Source organism: Lepidochelys kempii, chromosome 9 (genome assembly GCF_965140265.1).
Source record: "Lepidochelys kempii isolate rLepKem1 chromosome 9, rLepKem1.hap2, whole genome shotgun sequence".
Lineage (NCBI taxonomy): Eukaryota > Metazoa > Chordata > Testudines > Cheloniidae > Lepidochelys > Lepidochelys kempii.
Window position 1 is genome coordinate 61,651,382 of NC_133264.1, and position 18,622 is coordinate 61,670,003.

The 18,622-nt window shown below is 43.8% G+C and overlaps 1 protein-coding gene across 5 annotated transcripts in view; it reads left to right on the forward strand.

Annotated features, from left to right (window-relative positions):
- The window catches only part of ARHGAP36 (Rho GTPase activating protein 36), a 78,530-nt gene that overhangs the window by 25,282 nt on the left and 34,626 nt on the right, over positions 1 to 18,622 (forward strand). For all 5 annotated transcript variants that reach the window (XM_073360668.1, XM_073360670.1, XM_073360669.1 and 2 more), the window contains exon 3: positions 14,959 to 15,021. In XM_073360668.1, coding sequence (XP_073216769.1) covers positions 14,959 to 15,021 — 63 coding nt within the window. The remainder of the gene's footprint in view (positions 1 to 14,958; positions 15,022 to 18,622) is intronic.

The window sequence follows — 18,622 nt, forward strand, 5'->3', positions numbered from 1 at the left end:
AAATTGGAGTCCTTTTTAGCTGTACCTTAACTAATCATTTTACTGAAATCTATCTAACCAATCCTAACAGATTGTAACATAATTCTTTAACCAATTATATCCCACTACCCTAATTAATTTACACCTAGCAAAATTAATTATATAGCAGACAGAAACAATTAAAGAACTAGACAGAGATCATACAGGTAAACAATAGGGAAGCGGGGACCATAATGACAAAACAATAAAGAAATGAGGATTTCACAACCACTACTATTGATAAGTGATTTCTTGACAGACAGGATGCTATCAAACTAAGTTTTCTTTAGCCATCTTAAGATCTGTTTCTTTATCTGGTGATAGTGGGTGCCATTAGGACGGGGTCTCCTTCTTAACAGCCTGATATTACATTGTTTTAATGAAATTTAGATGGAATGTGAGGATGTGACGTCCTGCTTCTCAGCTAATGGCTGCTGCTTGGCCCTTCTTTTAATCAGGCTGCAGATGAAGGCCTTAGGCTTTAGGCCTTACTATATGGCTGCAGACAAAGGCCTTATCCTTACAGTCCACTACTTAATGACACTTTTACCAAAGCTGTCATTACTATTTCAGAAGTCCAATACTCAGACCTGCTGAGCTTGGGCTTGCCTCCTGGGTACAATTAACCAGGACCCTATTTGATTTTGCATGCTAGCTTTCTGTAGTTTTCGAACAGTTCTCTTCATCCAGCAAGCCAAAGCGACTATGCTTACTAATAAAGCCAATTGGATTCCAGTGATCACCACAATGGGGTGAACCATGATATTTAGCATACCCCTTGCAGAAGGTGAGCACCCTAATAGTGTTTTCCACCACGAGTGATGTCCTGCATTTGCAATAGTTTTTAGTACATGAGTGATTTCTGTATTATTATGTTGTACTTTAATATGTATTTGTTCTCCCGTCTTCGCAATATTTTGTAAATGCGAATGTAACATAGGATGGATTAACAATATTTTTATCATGGTCCTATTCGTGCCTAAGGTTATAGGCATTACATTGTGATACAACTGTGGTTTAAACTTTAACTAGTTTACAATTCATACAGGTACACAGTATTCAAAATCACAACTTTTAATCTTTGTAACGTTGCAGAAACATCTATTAACTAAATAAGTTATAAAATACAATTCCTTATCATTTGCTACTACCATTGGACAATGACTTTTAACACAAACCCATCCCCTTCCTGCATATACAACAGCTGACTTTTGTGTAGTGAATATATTAAACACACAATGTTAGGGTTTTTGTCTTTAACATAGAAACATTTATCTTTTTCTTATAAATTTTGATTTTTACACACACATCCCAAATTTTTATTGGCTACACACTGAAACATGTTAATGGTTTTCCATTGTTGGGGTTTTTTTTAAATATGCCCAGAAATGATGATCAGTGGAATACATACCCACATTTTTTGTTGATTGGATTTTTACAGGTACCACTGGATATATATTAATAGTTAGACTGGGGTGTACGGTTACTACATATGCTTGTAGAACCCTTTGAACTTTATTTAGGGTAAAATTTACCAATTTTTTACCACATCATTAATTGCTTCTCCCCTTCTGTAACATTTTCCCACAACAACTTTTTTATTTCCAAAGGTAAATTTCCTTGCATGCCTTCCCAAATTATTTGAATAACTAACTGCTGACTTACTTTCTGGGCCTGTGTACAGGCTAATGCTAAGCACACATTTTCTTGTACTGTATCCATAGTCCCTGCTAAAAATAACAGATTCTTTTTCCCTTGCTGTTGCCATACTGGCAGTATTTTAGAAAATAATTGTTGTCCCATTTCTAATTTTGACAAGGATACACTGATGGGCTTTTCCAATTCTTGTATTTTAGCTGTAACATAACTTCGTTTGTTTGCCATTACCTCTATGTTAGTAGCATCCAGTACTTCAACTCCTAATCCAGTTTCACCCAAAGCAGTTTCATTCACTTCTTGGGGGTCTTTTTTTAGGCTACCCATCCCTCTTGGTTGCCAGCCAAATCCAATAACCTTTAGTAGTTTACATTGAGATAGTATTAGGGCAGCTAGACCTTCACTGGGCCTTTATGTACTGCCCCTTATAGTAATCAGGGAAGGTGTTCCAATGGCCTTCCTCTCCTTACATTCAATTTTATACAACACCCAGGTGCATTCAGCTGGGCTTGTGTGCTGGAAGTTGATTAAGACTTGCCAATTATTACTGATTTTTTTTCCCAAGCAACCAGTGTTTTTAATACTCTTTTTTTCCCTTGGTAATTTCACTTTGTGCTTCAAAATTTTTTATGTCCATCCTTTTATTCCCGCCAACAGATAAACCTTGTGTTTCACGCATATTTTGCCTTTAAATATGCTTTTACCACTTAAGGATGTTTCCCTGTTAACAGACTGGCGTTCCTTGACCTCTGGCCTTCTGCAACATTGGTTTTTGTAAATACACTTAAAATGCTTATTAATCCTTTTTTACCTAATGCAGTATCCTCTCTTTTTGTAACACAATACACAACAATGCAAGCAACAAGACAAACACCACAAAACAAACATAAAGCACAAAATACAATTTTCGTCGCAACAGTAGATTCGTGGTATTTTGGGTTGCTCTTTAGCTGGTACCAGCTTCTCCTGATTTTTTGAAAGACAAAAAGAACATGTTTCTACCCCTTTTGGGATGGCAGATTATTGCTTAAAATATTCCTTTCTTTTACAAATACACTTGTTGATTGCAGGCAAAACAGAGGAATTACCCCCATGCTTTCTTGTGTTTTTGTTCTATAGGCAGTCCAGGTTTAATGGCTTTTACCCTTTAAGGGTGAATTAACCCACTGTTCAGTTATTCATTTCATGAGGTGGTGTACCCCAGTTTCCCTTTTCATACAGCAGACCAGGTTTGTAATGTTTTTTCTGCTATGCTAAGCTTTAAGTTCATTTATAGCTAATAGCTGAGAAGCATTACCCTACGACCTTAAAGGTTTTTTCCAAAAATCATACACACTATACATTGTTACAGGGGTACTTATTAACCTTAAATTTATCCCAATGTTTAATATTAACAATAACATTAGCATTAAATCTATTAAACGTATCTTGTTATACCATGCCTTTTTATTTAGACAATTTGTTTGTGAGGCCAGTGTGTTCAATGTTTTTTTGAAATTTTTGTATAGGCTTTTTAATTTAATTATATTCTTGGGATTTTGGTGAATTAAAAGGTAGGGGGGGAAATGCATATAAGCAGACCCCTTTTGTACCTGTCTTCAGATTTCAGCACTGTGCATACACACAAAAAAGTATTTTTTTTTCTACTTAGGGTTAGCCTGTCCCTCTTATTCTTAGGTTGACTTCTTTTTTCACCTTTCTCTGGGGGGTCATAATTTGAGCCTTTTGGTTTCAGGTAGTTTGTTTGTGACCAGGTATATCCTTTATCTGCAGCTCCTTTGGTGCTGCCATTTATGGGCAGTTCTCTCCGTCCTCTATCAGTTAGGTAATTTGCATCAACACAAATGCTTTCTGGCTTGCTTTTGGATCCAAAGCCATCAGCAGAGCTCAGAGACTCTGTCTTAAAAGGGACACAATCAACTTCCACAAGAGTTTTGGTTTCTTTCTACATCAACTCCTGCTTTCAAAACACACGATCTGAAAAAGAAAACACAACCTATTGTGGATCCCTTTGGAGCCCTAATGGGATTTTAATTAAGCAGAATGTTTTGTTTGCATTTCTTTTACTCCTTCTACAATATACATTGCCCATGTCCTGGGAAAAATGCACATTCCTTCCTTAGTTTAACTTTTATAACATTAGCCACATCAGTTTTTACATACAGTGTAACTGTTTCTTTTGCGCTCACAGAGTTTTCATGTACCCTTATCAAAGTGACAGTCTAATTACTCAAAGCCACCTTAAGGCTCAGTGTTCCTAATGTTGCTTTTTTTGTGCGCATCTCTCCCCTACTGTTGCTCCAGAGGGACATTGTCTTTTTTTTAATTTCTTTCTTTTTTTTTTTTTTTAAACTACAGCTCTTATCTGCTATTTTGTTACAAATCCAGAATCTCTTCCCATTCTCCTGGGTTTGACTGCCCTGCTGCAGCCACAACTTTGGTCTTTAAAAAGATATTGAACTTTATAAAGCATTGAGGTACCATAAAGGTTAAATGCTAAATACCAAAGCCAAACAACACTAGTTACCTATGTCTGGAAAAAAAAGTGTCTGTCAGTTTTGCAACTTTGAATGAAAGATTCAAATGGATTTTAGTGGTATTATTTAAAAACAAAACAAAATCAATACATCTTAAATCTACAAACCAGGAGTATTGATTTAGGTCCTTAAAACCTCACATATTTACACAATATATGTATATACACACACAGAGATACATACATACTCTTTTGCTTAACATCCCTTACACTGCTTTAATTTTCATACAGCTGTACATAGATTACATTTGTATACATTTGGGGGCAGTTAAGTTCCAACAGAAACCCCTTATGTTCTTTTAGTGAATTTGACTAAATTGTTTATAGTCAAATGATTTAAATCAGATTGTCTCTTTGCCTGGCTTATTTACAGACATTTCTTTGGAAAAGGGCTCATTTTTCCTTCAGAACTGCTGCAAAGAAACCAAGAATTCTTTTCCTATAGCACTTTTCCTTATTAACATTTTCACAACGTTCAACTGCTTAATTCCCTCCAGCCTCTGCAGAGTTAACTTCTCACTCTCTTTCCTTAAATCACTTGCTTATCTCCCAAAATGACACCTTCATTAGTTCAGATTTCACCATTTCAGGTATTGTCCCAGGCATCTGAAATCCCCATGCCTGTACCTACTCCTTTCTTTACTCCTGCCACTACGCCCCCAGGGCTCCGAACCTGTTTTCCAATCTCTTTATCAGTTGCCTGCCTCCTTGTCTGGGCCCGATCCTGCTTTCCTCGCTGAACAGTCCTTTTCCATGGGTACAGGCTTTGTCCCACTACCCATTTAGTAAGGAGGGTGGGCTTCTCAACTAGCCTCCCCCTCCTTTTCTTCATTTCCTTTTTCTCTTGTTGCTCTGGGGTGGTCATTCTGCCAGATAGGTAGCGACCCTTTCTGACAGAAGTCCCAGGTACTCTGCTATTATTTACTGTGTTAGACTCTATCAGTTCAGTCCAAAAGACTGTAGGCTGCCTGCATTCTTTCCAGCAAAATTGTTACCTGCACACATTAGGGCACCCCCACCTTTTCCCAATTCGTAGGGCTCCAGGTGAAAAGCACCTACCCTTACACAATCTGTACGGCTCAGGGCCACCCGTACCCAATTAGTAGGGCTCAGGGTGTAACTAACCTGGTCAATTCAAGTACCCACATCCTTTCCCAGTACACAGGGCTCTGGGTGTATACTACTTCTGCAGCTTTGCAGGACCTTTTGCCAGTGAAAGAGCCTTACACAGTAATATACTACATACCCTCTATTTATTAACAATCACCAAAACCAGACTGCACACGCTACACATAGAGTGCTCACCACTCCCAATAAGACAGCTGACCTTTTCTTGATGGCCAGTCAGGACCAGGTCCATCTGGGGGACTCCAGTTTCTGCACGGTGTCATTGGCAGCGTGTTAAAGACTGGCAGCTCTGATCTTTGGGGCTGTGTCCTGAAGTTGGTTCCCAAAGAACTTCCTTTTGAACCCTAGTATATGTAATAAAAATTAAGTCTTTTTTAGCTGTACCTTAACCAATCATTTTACTAAAATCTATCTAACCAATCCTAACATATTATAACATAATTCTCTAACCAATCATATCCCACTACCCTAATTATACAGCAAACAAAAACAATTAAAAAACCAAACAAAAACCATACAGGTAAACAACAGGAAAGTAAAAACCATAATAACAAAACAATAAAAAAATAAAAATTTCACAACCACAACTATTAATAAATAATTTCTTGACAGACAGAATGCTATCAAACTAGGTTTTCTTTAACCATCTTAAAATCTGTTTTGTTTATCTGGTGATAGTGGATGCCATTAGGACGGGTCTCCTTCTTAACAGCCTGATATTACATTGTTTTAATGTAATTTAGATGGAATGTGAGGATGTGACGTCCTGCTTCTCAGCTAATGGCTGCTGCTTGGCTGCTCTTTTAATCTGGCTTTAGGCCTTACAATATGGCTGCAAACAAAGGCCTTATCCTTACATAGGGAAGAGCCAGAGAAGGGGGCAAGACCTTGAGGATAGAGGTGGAGGAGGGGTAGGGCCTGGGGGAAGAGGCTGGGCAGGGCTAAGGCTCTGGGGGAAAGAGATGGAGCAGAGATGGGGCCTTGGGGAAGAGGCAGAGCAAGGGGCAGGGCCTTGGGGGTCTGGTGACCAGCAATTAGAAAGGTAGCAACCCTAACACAACCACCTACCTCACTTGGGGGGTGTAAGGGCTAATCAGTTAATGTACATACAGGGCTTCAAACAGGCAAAGTTCTATATAATGCCAAGTACTCCAAAAAAACAGGCCCAACACTTCTCAAATTGGGCACCCAAAATTAATGGAGGTTTTTGCAAATTATAAATTTAATTTTCAGCCTCCATGCCCCATTTCTGTGAAACGAGACAATACTCGGTCATCTCTCAGAGACATTGGGAAGATAAACATTAATGTGGCTGAAGCATTGTGATGCTGCAAAGAGATCACCCTGGAAATGCTCAGTTCGAAAAGTAGTAATTCTGTATTCAGCCAAGGGTTTAGATGGTGGCAGTAAATAAGGCAGGGGCCACAGGCTGAACAATGAGGAACAAAAGAAATATTGAATTCCCTGAGCACTGTCCCTCCTGGACACTGAATAAGGCAGAGTCCCATGGGAAAAATACTATATGATCATGTAATTAAAGACATCATTATTATGCATATGCACAGGGGTGGGGGGAGAGAATTAAGGCTGCATGGGCAACCTGTTTGCATTTCTAATTATTGAGTGTTTGACTTTGCAACTAAATAACATACTTGAAACATAGATTTTTCTATGTCATAGGAAACAGACTCATAGATTTTTAGATTCATAGATTCCAAGGCCAAAGTGGACCATTGTGACTGTCTAGTCTGACCTATGTTTAGAGCTAAAATCACCTAAACGTGTTGTGATTGGTCACTGTTAATGGGGCAAGATTACTGCCCCCTTCTGGACATTGCTCGATGGGTATCAATGGGGAATGGAGCTGTCATAAATATAAAGGAAAGCGTAAACACCTTTAAAATCCCTCCTGGCCAGTGGAAAAACCCTTTCACCAGTAAAGGGTTAAGAAGCTAGGATAACCTCTCTGACACCTGACCAAAATGACCAATGAGGAGACAAGATACTTTCAAAGCTGGAGTGGGGGAGAAACAAAGGTTCTCTCTCTGTCTGTGTCTGTGTGAGGCTTTTGCCGGGAACAGAACAGGAATGGAGTCTTACAACTTAGTAAGTAATCTAGCTAGATATGCGTTAGATTCTGTTTTCTTTAAATGGCTGATAAAATAAGCTGTGCTGAATGGAATGTATATTCCTATTTTTGTGTCTTTTTGTAACTTGAGGTTTTGCCTAGAGGGATTCTCTATGTTTTGAATCTGATTACCCTGTAAGGTATTTACCATCCTGATTTTACAGAGGTGATTCTTTTACCTTTTCTTCAATTAAAATTCTTCTTTTAAGAACCTGATTGCTTTTTCATTGTTCTTAAGATCCAAGGGTTTGGGTCTGTGTTCACTTATGCAAATTGGTGAGGATTTTTATCAAGCCTTCCCCAGGAAAGGGGGTGTAGGGTTTGGGGAGGATTTTGGGGGAAAAGATGTTTCCAAGCAGGCTCTTTTCCTGTTATATATTTGTTAGACGCTTGATGGTGGCAGCAATAAAGTCCAAGGGCAAAAGGCTAAATAGTTTGTACCTTGGGGAAGTTTTAACCTAAGCTGGTAAAAATAAGCTTAGGGGGGTTTTCATGCAGGTCCCCACATCAGTACCCTAGAGTTCAGAGTGGGGAAGGAACCTTGACATGGTGGCAAAGGTGGGATTAACTTGAAATCATTTTGAGATCAATTTGAGATTTTTTTGAACAAGAAGCACAGATTTTAAAAGGGGAATTTTTTTTTCCTTTGGGCTGCTGGAAAGCAGGTTTTCAGCTGAAAGCAGTTAGAGGGTTTTTTTTTTTGTCTCTGCTTGGGGGCCAGAGCAGAGACAAAAGGGAATTGTCTTTTGTGAGCTGGAGTTTTCTCTGCCTAAAGGCAGGGTAGTTAACTTCCTGCAGGGAAATTCACAAGTCTTCACAGACCTGAAGAAGTTTTTTTTTTTTTAACCTAAGAGCAACTAGAGGGGTTTTCTGTCTATTTGCCTGGAGACAAAGGTGTTAGGGTTTTTTTTGTTATTTTTTAAAGGATTTTTCTGTAGGCTGACAATCACTACCAGAGAACATAAATATCCGATTCCAGCACAGCAAAATTTTACAAGCCAAGTTTTTTGTTTTTTTATTTCTAACTCTCGGGTGTAAAGTTAGTTAAAAACAGAGAGGCAAACATGATAGAGCCAAAGAGGCTGCCCGCAGGAGAGCTATGGAGGCAAAGGAAAAAGAAATGGAGGGAAAGGAAAAAGCTCAAGGCCCCGACTACCCTGAAAGGAACCCTCCAGACACCTTATCGTCCTGCCATACCATTCTCCAGCAACCCACCTCGCCCCAGTGATCCGTCAGCTGGACGATGTTTTAAATGTAACGAGCTGGGGCATGTGAAGGCCAACTGCCCCAAGAACCCCAACAGATTACAGTTCATTGCACTGGAATCACACTAGAGATCCTCAGGCCCCGATACCTCCCAGATACCCTTGGAGCGGAGGGAAACTGTGAGTGTGGGCGGGAAGAAGGTCACAGCGCGGAGGGACACCGGAGCACAAGTGTCAGCTATCCATGCTTCCTTAGTGGACCCAAATTTAATCGACCCAAAGATCCAAGTGACAATTCAACCCTTCAAGTCCAACTCTTTCAATTTGCCTACAGCCAAGTTGCCTGTCCAGTTCAAGGGCTGGTCAGGAACGTGGACTTTTGCAGTCTATGATGATTATCCCATCCCCATGCTGTTGGGGGAAGACTTGGCCAATCATGTGAAGTGAGCCAAGAGGGTGGGAATGGTCACCCGCAGCCAGGCTAAACAAGCCGTCATGCATAACTCTGTTCCTGAAACTTCTACCAGGACCTGGTCAGAGGTGATGGACCCAGACCCCAGGCCAATGTCTGCAACAGCAGTAGTGGATCCAGTCCCAGAGACCCAGACAGAGCCAGTCCTAGAACTGGAACTGGCAGAACAACCAGCACCAGACCCATTGCCAGCACTGAATCCAGTACTTGCAACCCCAACACCAGAGGGCCCCACCAAACCTGAACCGGCAGCAGCCAATAATCCTACACCAGAGGCTTAGCCGGAGCCTGAACCCCAACATAGTGCACCAGTGGAGAGCGGTTCACAGTCAATGGAAACAGCCCCATCCCCCACATCGCTTCCAGGGGGACCAAGCCTAGGTCCTTAATCCAATGAGGAACTGATGTCTCCAGCATCAAGGGAACAGTTCCAGACCGAACAGGAAGCAGATGAAAGCCTCCAGAGAGCTTGGACGGCAGGGGTACTGGCAGGTACCACTAGATGAATCCATCAAGGACAAGTCAGCCTTCACCACACATCTCGGGCTGTATGAATTTAATGTACTCCCTTTCGGGCTGCAGAATGCACCCGCCACCTTCCAAAGACTTGTAGATGGTCTCCTAGCAGTATTAGGAGAATATGCCTTCGCCTACCTTGACAATATGGCCATATTTTCGGATTCTTGGGCAGAACACCTGGAACATCTACAAAAAGTCTTCGAGTGCATAAGGGAGGCAGGACTAACTGTTAAGGCTAAGAAGTGTCAAATAGGCCTAAACAGAGTGACTTACCTGGGACACCAGGTGGGTCAAGGAACTATCAACCCCCTACAGGCCAAAGTGGATGCTATCCAAAAGTGGCCGGTCCCAAAGTCAAAGAAACAGGTCCAATCCTTCTTAGGCTTGGCCGGATATTACAGGCGATTTGTACCCACAATACAGCCAAATCACCACCCCACTGACAGACCTAACCAAAAAGAAACAGCCAAATGCCATTCAGTGGACCGAAGAGTGTCAGAAGGCCTTTAACCAGCTTAAAGCGACACTCATGTCTGACCCTGTGCTAAGGGCCCCAGACTTTGACAAACCGTTCCTAGTAACCACAGCTGCATCCGAGCGTGGTATGGGAACAGTTTTAATGCAGGAAGGACCGGATCAAGAATTTCACCCTGTAGTGTTTCTCAGCAAGAAGCTGTCTGAGAGGGAAAGCAACTGGTCAGTCAGTGAAAAAGAATGTTACGCCATTGTCTACGCTCGGAAAAGCTATGCCCATATGTTTGGGGACAGCGTTTCCACCTGCAAACCGACCATGCTGCACGACAGTGGCTTCATACCGCCACGGGAAATACAAAAAAAACGTATTCAGTGGAGTTTAGCGCTCCAAGATTTTGATTTCGACATCCAACACATCTCAGGAGCTTCTAACAAAGTGGCTGATGCACTCACCTGTGAAAAGAAAAGGAGGACTTGTGGCACCTTAGAGACTAACCAATTTATTTGAGCATGAGCTTTCGTGAGCTACAGCTCACTTCATCAGATGTTTACCGTGGAAACTGCAGCAGACTTTATATACACACAGAAATCATGAAACAATACCTCCTCCCACCCCACTGTCCTGCTGGTAATAGCTTATCTAAAGTGATCAACAGGTGGGCCATTTCCAGCACAAATCCAGGTTTTCTCACCCTCCACCCCCCCACACAAATTCACTCTCCTGCTGGTGCTAGCCCATCCAAAGTGACAACTCTTTACATAATCAAGTCGGGCTATTTCCTGCATAGATCAAGGTTTTCTCACATCCCCCCCACCCCCATACACACACAAACTCACTCTCCTGCTGGTAATAGCTCATCTAAACTGACCATTCTCCAGGTTTAAATCCAAGTTAAACCAGAACATCTGGGGGGGGGCGGGGGTAGGAAAAAACAAGAGGAAACAGGCTACCTTGCATAATGACTTAGCCACTCCCAGTCTCTATTTAAGCCTAAATTAATAGTATCCAATTTGCAAATGAATTCCAATTCAGCAGTTTCTCGCTGGAGTCTGGATTTGAAGTTTTTTTGTTTTAAGATAGCGACCTTCATGTCTGTGATTGCGTGACCAGAGAGATTGAAGTGTTCTCCGACTGGTTTATGAATGTTATAATTCTTGACATCTGATTTGTGTCCATTTATTCTTTTACGTAGAGACTGTCCAGTTTGACCAATGTACATGGCAGAGGGGCATTGCTGGCACATGATGGCATAGATCACATTGGTGGATGTGCAGGTGAACGAGCCTCTGATAGTGTGGCTGATGTTATTAGGCCCTGTGATGGTGTCCCCTGAATAGATATGTGGGCACAATTGGCAACGGGCTTTGTTGCAAGGATAAGTTCCTGGGTTAGTGGTTCTGTTGTGTGGTATGTGGTTGTTGGTGAGTATTTGCTTCAGGTTGCGGGGCTGTCTGTAGGCAAGGACTGGCCTGTCTCCCAAGACTTGTGAGAGTGTTGGGTCATCCTTTAGGATAGGTTGTAGATCCTTAATAATGCGTTGGAGGGGTTTTAGTTGGGGGCTGAAGGTGACGGCTAGTGGCGTTCTGTTATTTTCTTTGTTAGGCCTGTCCTGTAGTAGGTAACTTCTGGGAACTCTTCTGGCTCTATCAATCTGTTTCTTTACTTCTGCAGGTGGGTATTGTAGTTGTAAGAAAGCTTGACAGAGATCTTGTAGGTGTTTGTCTCTGTCTGAGGGGTTGGAGCAAATGCGGTTGTATCGCAGAGCTTGGCTGTAGACGATGGATCGTGTGGTGTGGTCAGGGTGAAAGCTGGAGGCATGCAGGTAGGAATAGCGGTCAGTAGGTTTACGGTATAGGGTGGTGTTTATGTGGCCATTGTTTATTAGCACTGTAGTGTCCAGGAAGTGGATCTCTTGTGTGGACTGGACCAGGCTGAGGTTGGTGGTGGGATGGAAATTGTTGAAATCATGGTGGAATTCCTCAAGGGCTTCTTTTCCATGGGTCCAGATGATGAAGATGTCATCAATATAGCGCAAGTAGAGTAGGGGCTTTAGGGGACGAGAGCTGAGGAAGCGTTGTTCTAAATCAGCCATAAAAATGTTGGCATACTGTGGGGCCATGCGGGTACCCATAGCAGTGCCGCGGTCCAGAACATTCTATGAGGTTAATGAAAAATGAATCTACATACAGAATACCTGGAAGATTTTACTTCAAATATTCTATTTTCCCTTTTGTCGCTAACAACAAAAACAGCATCCCGAGCCTGGTGCCCCCCAATCCTGGCACCCCAGGCGGTTGCCTGGGTAGCCTGCCCCTAAATCTGGCCCTGATCTGTCATATCATCTACAGAAGAGTAAAACAAGAAACTTCCCATCTAAACAACTCTGTACTGCTAAAGGAAGAAAATAAGGGGAAGTGTTACACTTGGAGCCTTGACTTGGGAAGTTGCAGACACTCCTTTGGCTGTGTGCATAATAAAAGATTAACAGTGGGACACACCAGCAATAACTGGATGCAGAGCTCCAAACCTGGCTGTTCATGTTGTAACAATAAACCAGGGTTTTTTTCTCTAACTGAGCCCCAGTCACTCCCCCTTTATTGACACAAGGAGGTGCAGGATAGAGGGAAGCCAGAGAAGTTTGGAGAACCAGGAGGCTGGCCCCAGAAGGAGGAGCAGGTTAGGGTGACCAGATGTCCTGATTTTATAGGGACAGTCCCGATTTTTGGGTCTTTTTCTTATATAGGCTTCTATTACCCCCACCCCTTGTCCCGATTTTTCACATTTGCTGTCTGGTCACCCTAGAGCAGGTTGGGTTGGAGGGGATGTGGTGAATGGAGTATGAATAGCATTCTACCTCCCGCTTTGAGCTGGGTTCAAATGTCTAGGAGTTCCTCTTAAAATCTAACACACATCACAGACTCAAGCACCCCCAGAGAAATCTGGGAAAAACTCAATTACCCCCCCCACTTTAGAGGACTCTGAACAGGCAGCACCTCTTCACGTGCAAGCGTGGAGTCTGGTGCAAATCAAGGACAGGCTTTATTAGGGGACAAAGAGACACAACGTCAACCCGGGAAACAGCAAAAATAGATCTGTATATGTAAAACACTCACATGTCACCTTGGCCATTGTCCTGCCACTCAGCTCCCCACCCCTGGTGGGAATGGCAGTGGTAGTGTGTTCACAGTGCAGCAGTGTCTTTCTGCAGCCACTCCATCCCTGAACCCAACTAGAGCGATTTCAGGTTTAGTGGTGCTGAGCAGGGGGTCCCCCACTGGAGGTCTTTCTGCTCAGCTGCTGCTGCACTTCTTTCTTTTCCTTCGTTCACTCTCTGATTTCAGTCCCACTGTCCCCCGGGCACGGATCTGCAGGATCGGAGCTATGTGCTGGCTTTTACACAGCCTTTTGGGAAAACCCTTCAGTAATGCAGACCCCACAAGGGGTCTTGCTCTTCCTTCAGGGTAGGCCTCACAGCCTCACCACCTCCACGACTGAGCCTCTGGGCTTCAGTCCTCCTGCTTCACCCCAGGAGCTCGGCTCAGTGAGTCCAGCTGAGATAGACTCCTGGTCAGAGCCGTGTACGCTCTTCAGGGACTAATGCACTTCTGCACGTATTTGCAGTGACACCAGGCAGCCTTTTCAGACCAGTAGGTGTATTAGTGATCTGGAACAGAGCCTCGGAAATCCTTAGGCTACCACAGAGAAATTAAGGTTAAGCCAGGCCATCTGACCAGGCCAGAGAAATCCACCAGCCAAGAGGTAATGGATTCAATTTCAAGCTCTGTCTCTCTCTGACCCAGTGGTTCTCAACCTATTTACCATTGTGGACCACATCCAATTCTACCTGTATGGCCCTGAGGATGTCACATGGGTCACAGCTGTGTGCTGATTGACCTACAAGCTGCCCATGGGCCGCAGGTAGGGAACCACTGCTCCGACCCTTCATCAGTCCCTGCTGAGAGCTTCTTCTGGAAGCTCATTCTTATCCCCTGCTGTCAACTCTTAGCCCTTTGTTCTCAAGCTGGTCTTTGCTCAGCTGCCCTGCTGGGAAGCGAAGGGGGAAATCTTTCCTCTTGGTCACTGATTCCTAGGTGTAAATGATCTGGTCACTGGGTCCTCCCATTGTCTCTTTTGGATTCAGCATTGATACAGGTTGTTTTCAACAGGTTCCAGCCAGTTCCTTAACAACTCATTTGTTGCACCCTTAAAGAGCAAGTCACCACACACGTCTCCTGTGTTGCCCCAAAAGCAGATTTAACCTTTCCCCCGCACTGGATAGCAATGCAAAGTACAGAGGGAAACGGAGGTACACAGAGGATTCATAAGAATATTATAAAAATTCCCACCTTGTCACACCACTCAGCTCAGAGTTAGTGTTCAGTTCTCGTAAATCCTCAACGTATCATTTGGAGGAAGTGTAGGTAGAAAGCTTATGGAACTGGCCTCTCTCTGCAGCTGCTCTTTCTCCTGTTCACCATCAGATGTGGCAGGGAGCTCTCTATCACAGGGCTTATAGTTAAGACACTTGTGTTTATAACAAAAAGAGACAATAATGAAGAGTGGCCACAGGCTGCAGGGAAGGGTGGGATGGGTATTATTACAGAGGATATTCTGGTAGGTCCTGGTGAAATGCAACCCCTCCTCCTCTTATATTTGGACACTTGAAAAGAAACCTGTAGCACCCTTTTGCCGAGTGCGATGGCTTGATGCTGCGAGAGTGGATAGCATGGGGGTAGAAGGGTTGTGGATAGGTTTGGATAGGCCGTGTATTGAAGATGACCTAATGACATGCAGTCTTTTCTCACCTCTTCCCCCCACCAGCTGGATCCAAACGCAACAAATTCATCCGAAGGAAACTGGAGAACTCCTCCAAGGAGAAGAAAGGTGAGTGAATTCCACATTTCAGTCTGGCATTGTGCTCCTCAAAGCCATCATGGTCTTTAAAAATAAGCTAAGCCAAGGCATCCTATCTACCTGGATTCCATTGTGAATTTCTCCTTTGTGGCATGTTATTCCCGCCTCTCCCCCAGTGTATGCATGTGCATGTATAAGTATACGGTCATAGGTGCATATGTGTGGGTATGGGGCAGTGTTGGTATGTGAACGTGTTACTTCCCAGGGAGCCTGTTCTTGAGTCTCTCCTGCAATGGATTCCCCTTGAGGAGACTGTTCTACAATTCAGGTGCTCCAGCTGTTAAGAACTATCACCTAAACATTCCTTCTTTCACTTCAGGCACTGGCTCCTTATCCTGCCTCCACCCAAGCTTGCTTACCACTGCATGCTCACTGACGTGTACACCCATCACTCTAGTATATGAGCGCTTCCCTTGGAAAATCAACAGCAGTGGCGCAGGGCCCAGGGGACTCCATAGAGTTTCTGGCACATCTCCTTTTTCAGGGTTGGTGGAGCGGCTCTGCTTGGGACGGGGTTTTGGTCTTTGGTTTGTGTTTGTCTTTTTATGGGTTTTGCCTTTGAGGGATGTTTGTTTATTTTATTTTTGTGTGTGAATAAAAAGACAGACCATTCTTACAGGAATTCTTATAGGAATCACCTGGAAATCAAAGATTCCTCCTGCCCCAAACTGTTTTCTGGAAGGTGTCAATAAATGGGTATCCTCCATGGGCAGGGTCATAAATACAGTATTTCCAGGTTCCCTACTGACATACAAAGAGCTTTGTATTCTCAGCACTGCCCTGTGCTCTTCTTGCCCTGCCACAAGGCAAGAGTTCATTGCCAACACTCAAATGTTGCAAAAGCCAGGAAATGTGGAATCCCCTTCAAGATTATCAAGACTAAACAAATCATAGATATTGGAAAACTAGGAACAGAGATAAGGAGGCTCTTCCTACACAACATATGCACAAGACCTTAATTTTTCCCTTGTGGGGATGGCACGAGGAACTAGGAATACAGTTACCTTAGCGCTCCCCGACCAAACATGCCATTTTTCTCTGTGCCCAGCATAACTTCAGATCAGGACTGCTACTTGTATGTGCCAACAGATCCCCTCTGTGTTCCAGGTAGCACCATGGATCCAGGCTGGGGGCAGAGAGCACACTGAACAAAAAGGCTCAGGGAGGTGAAGGAACTATGATCTCTCCCTGAGGAGCTCCTTAAGACAGGGACCACAGGGACAGAATTAAAGTTGCATGGTTGTGCGGGTGGGAAATGTGTTCTTAATTGCGTATGTCCTGGCTTTGCAGCATTTGTGTTTGGGAATTCAACACTCCCATTCTGAAAGGGCTCAGGGAGCAGGATAAAGTGAATCACCTGAAATCTGCATGCCAGCTTACCTGTGGGTTTTGCACATGAAATTTCCCTTGGATTCTGAGAAAGTGCCGTAGTAAGGATGGCATGACTGAGAGGTGTTTGGGGAGGGGGCTTCCTGAGTGTTCCTCAGGTACAAGCCGTGCCCGGTCCCTCCAGGCCCTCAATGAGTTGGAGGGGACAATTGACTGGTTGTGAGGTGTTCAGCTGGAAGCAGCACTGGGATGACGGGGAAGCCCCAAGGTTCCTACTGCACATTGGGCTCAGCATGGGGGGAATGGCTTCTGAACTCTCCTTTTTCCCAAGAACAGGGGATGGGGATTTGCAGAGCCCCTTCCCCAAATTTTCTTGGTTCTTGCTCCCAATGTGCGGAAACCCCACCCTCCCTGACAACCAGCCCCTCCCTGCACACACTGCTGAGTCACCCCATGGCCCCAGCTCCAATGGCTCTGACCCCAACATCTCACCTCACACCCTCAGCAACAGCTGCTGTGCCATAGGGCAGCCAGACCCTGGCAAACTCTACAACAGAGCTCCCTTCTGGTTTTGAGCAGCCTGCCCATCTGTCTCCACACACAGCCTGGTAGCTGGCCTTGTTAGAGTGCCAGTCCCCCTCTTGGAAAACATTTCCAGCTGAGATTCAGGAGACAGAGAGTCTGTAGGGAAGGCTGTCCCCTGCTGCTTTTTCCTCATCTGTTGGAGCTTTTTTAAAGGGTTAGACCAGATTCCTGTTTAAAAGAAAGCTCTTTCAAGTGCTCTGAAATCTGCATACTTAAAATGATTGTCTTGAAATTTGCTATGCCTGATGGGAGTGTAGGGCAGGGTTAGTGATCCAGATGTGGGGTCATTTGAATAGGGAGTTCCTGAGATACAGCCCTCAGAAAAAAACAAAATCACACAAAACCCAAACAAATATAAAAACACCAGCATTTCATTAAATTCACAGATTCTAGCAAGTTAGTTTGAAACCCACCCGGGGAAGAAATCGGAGAATGAACTGTGAATGTTTGGGGGGGAAAATGCTCCATCAAGTTTTTTTTTTTTTTTTTTAAAGAAATGTAATCTGAGTACAGCAGCCTACTCAGAAAGTGCTGGAACTGTTTTGGAAAAGAAAATGACACATGTGAATGGTCACTGGGAGGGGAGGGCAATTAGAGGTGCAAAAGTAGGTGGGAAGGGAGCTTGGGTCTGCTTAGTGATTGATGTATAATTGGAACGGATAGCTGTGGAGGGCAAAGAGTTTGTGGCACAGGTAAGGGAGACGGGAGGGGTTGGGGGAGAGGGAGAAGACAGAGGGGCTTGGAGACTGTGAGGGGTAGCGGAGGAAGTTGGGGGTTTAGCGGGTGACCTTGGGCAAGTCACTCAACCTCTCTGTGTCTGTTTCCCATCTGTAAAATGGGGATCATTATGTAAAAGTTCTTTGAGACCTACTGGTGAAAAGCACTATATGAAATGGTGTCTTTGGATTATTACTTAGCTACAGTAGCATGTCAACTGGAAACCTAGGAGAGAATGAGAATGGTCTAAATAATCACTAACTCCTACTGAAAAAACCTTTCTGTCTCTGTTTAAAAAACTGGGCAAGTAAATGGCAAAAAACTTTGTTAACCCAGAGTGAAGGTTATCCAGTGATACCTCACGCCCTTCCAGAACATTGAGCTCAGCAAAACTCTAACTTCTAACACCCAGGAAATGCAGAGTTAAGGGAAACGCCCACACAACCATAACTCTGCCTCTTTGTATGATGCCCTAGTATGCCCATAACACACACTTTCGCTCTGCCTTGTCACTGTAATGGACAGACGCTACCTACACTTGCTCTGCACTCAAACACTGAGTCTGTTCCCTGACACAATACCACACTTGTACAATTTAACAGCCCCTTCACACAGGATAGCTCCTAAACCTGTACTGTCCCATACCCATCATTAAACCCAGCCTGCTCTCATATCCCACCTCACGACTGACATTTCCAAGGGCAAGACCACCCCAGTGCCCTGCTCCGGACACAACCTCAATTGAAATGGTGCAGACTGGAACCTCAAGGTCTATGTGCAGCTCCTTCCTTTGATCACACACATGGGGCGGTCTCAGACCCTGATCTCCTCATGTCACAGTCACAGCTCTCCTAAGCTGCTCCAGTTTATTCCTCCATCATTCAGTACCACAACACCCAGCACACTGAATACAGCTGCAGTGGATTTAGATACTTCCCAG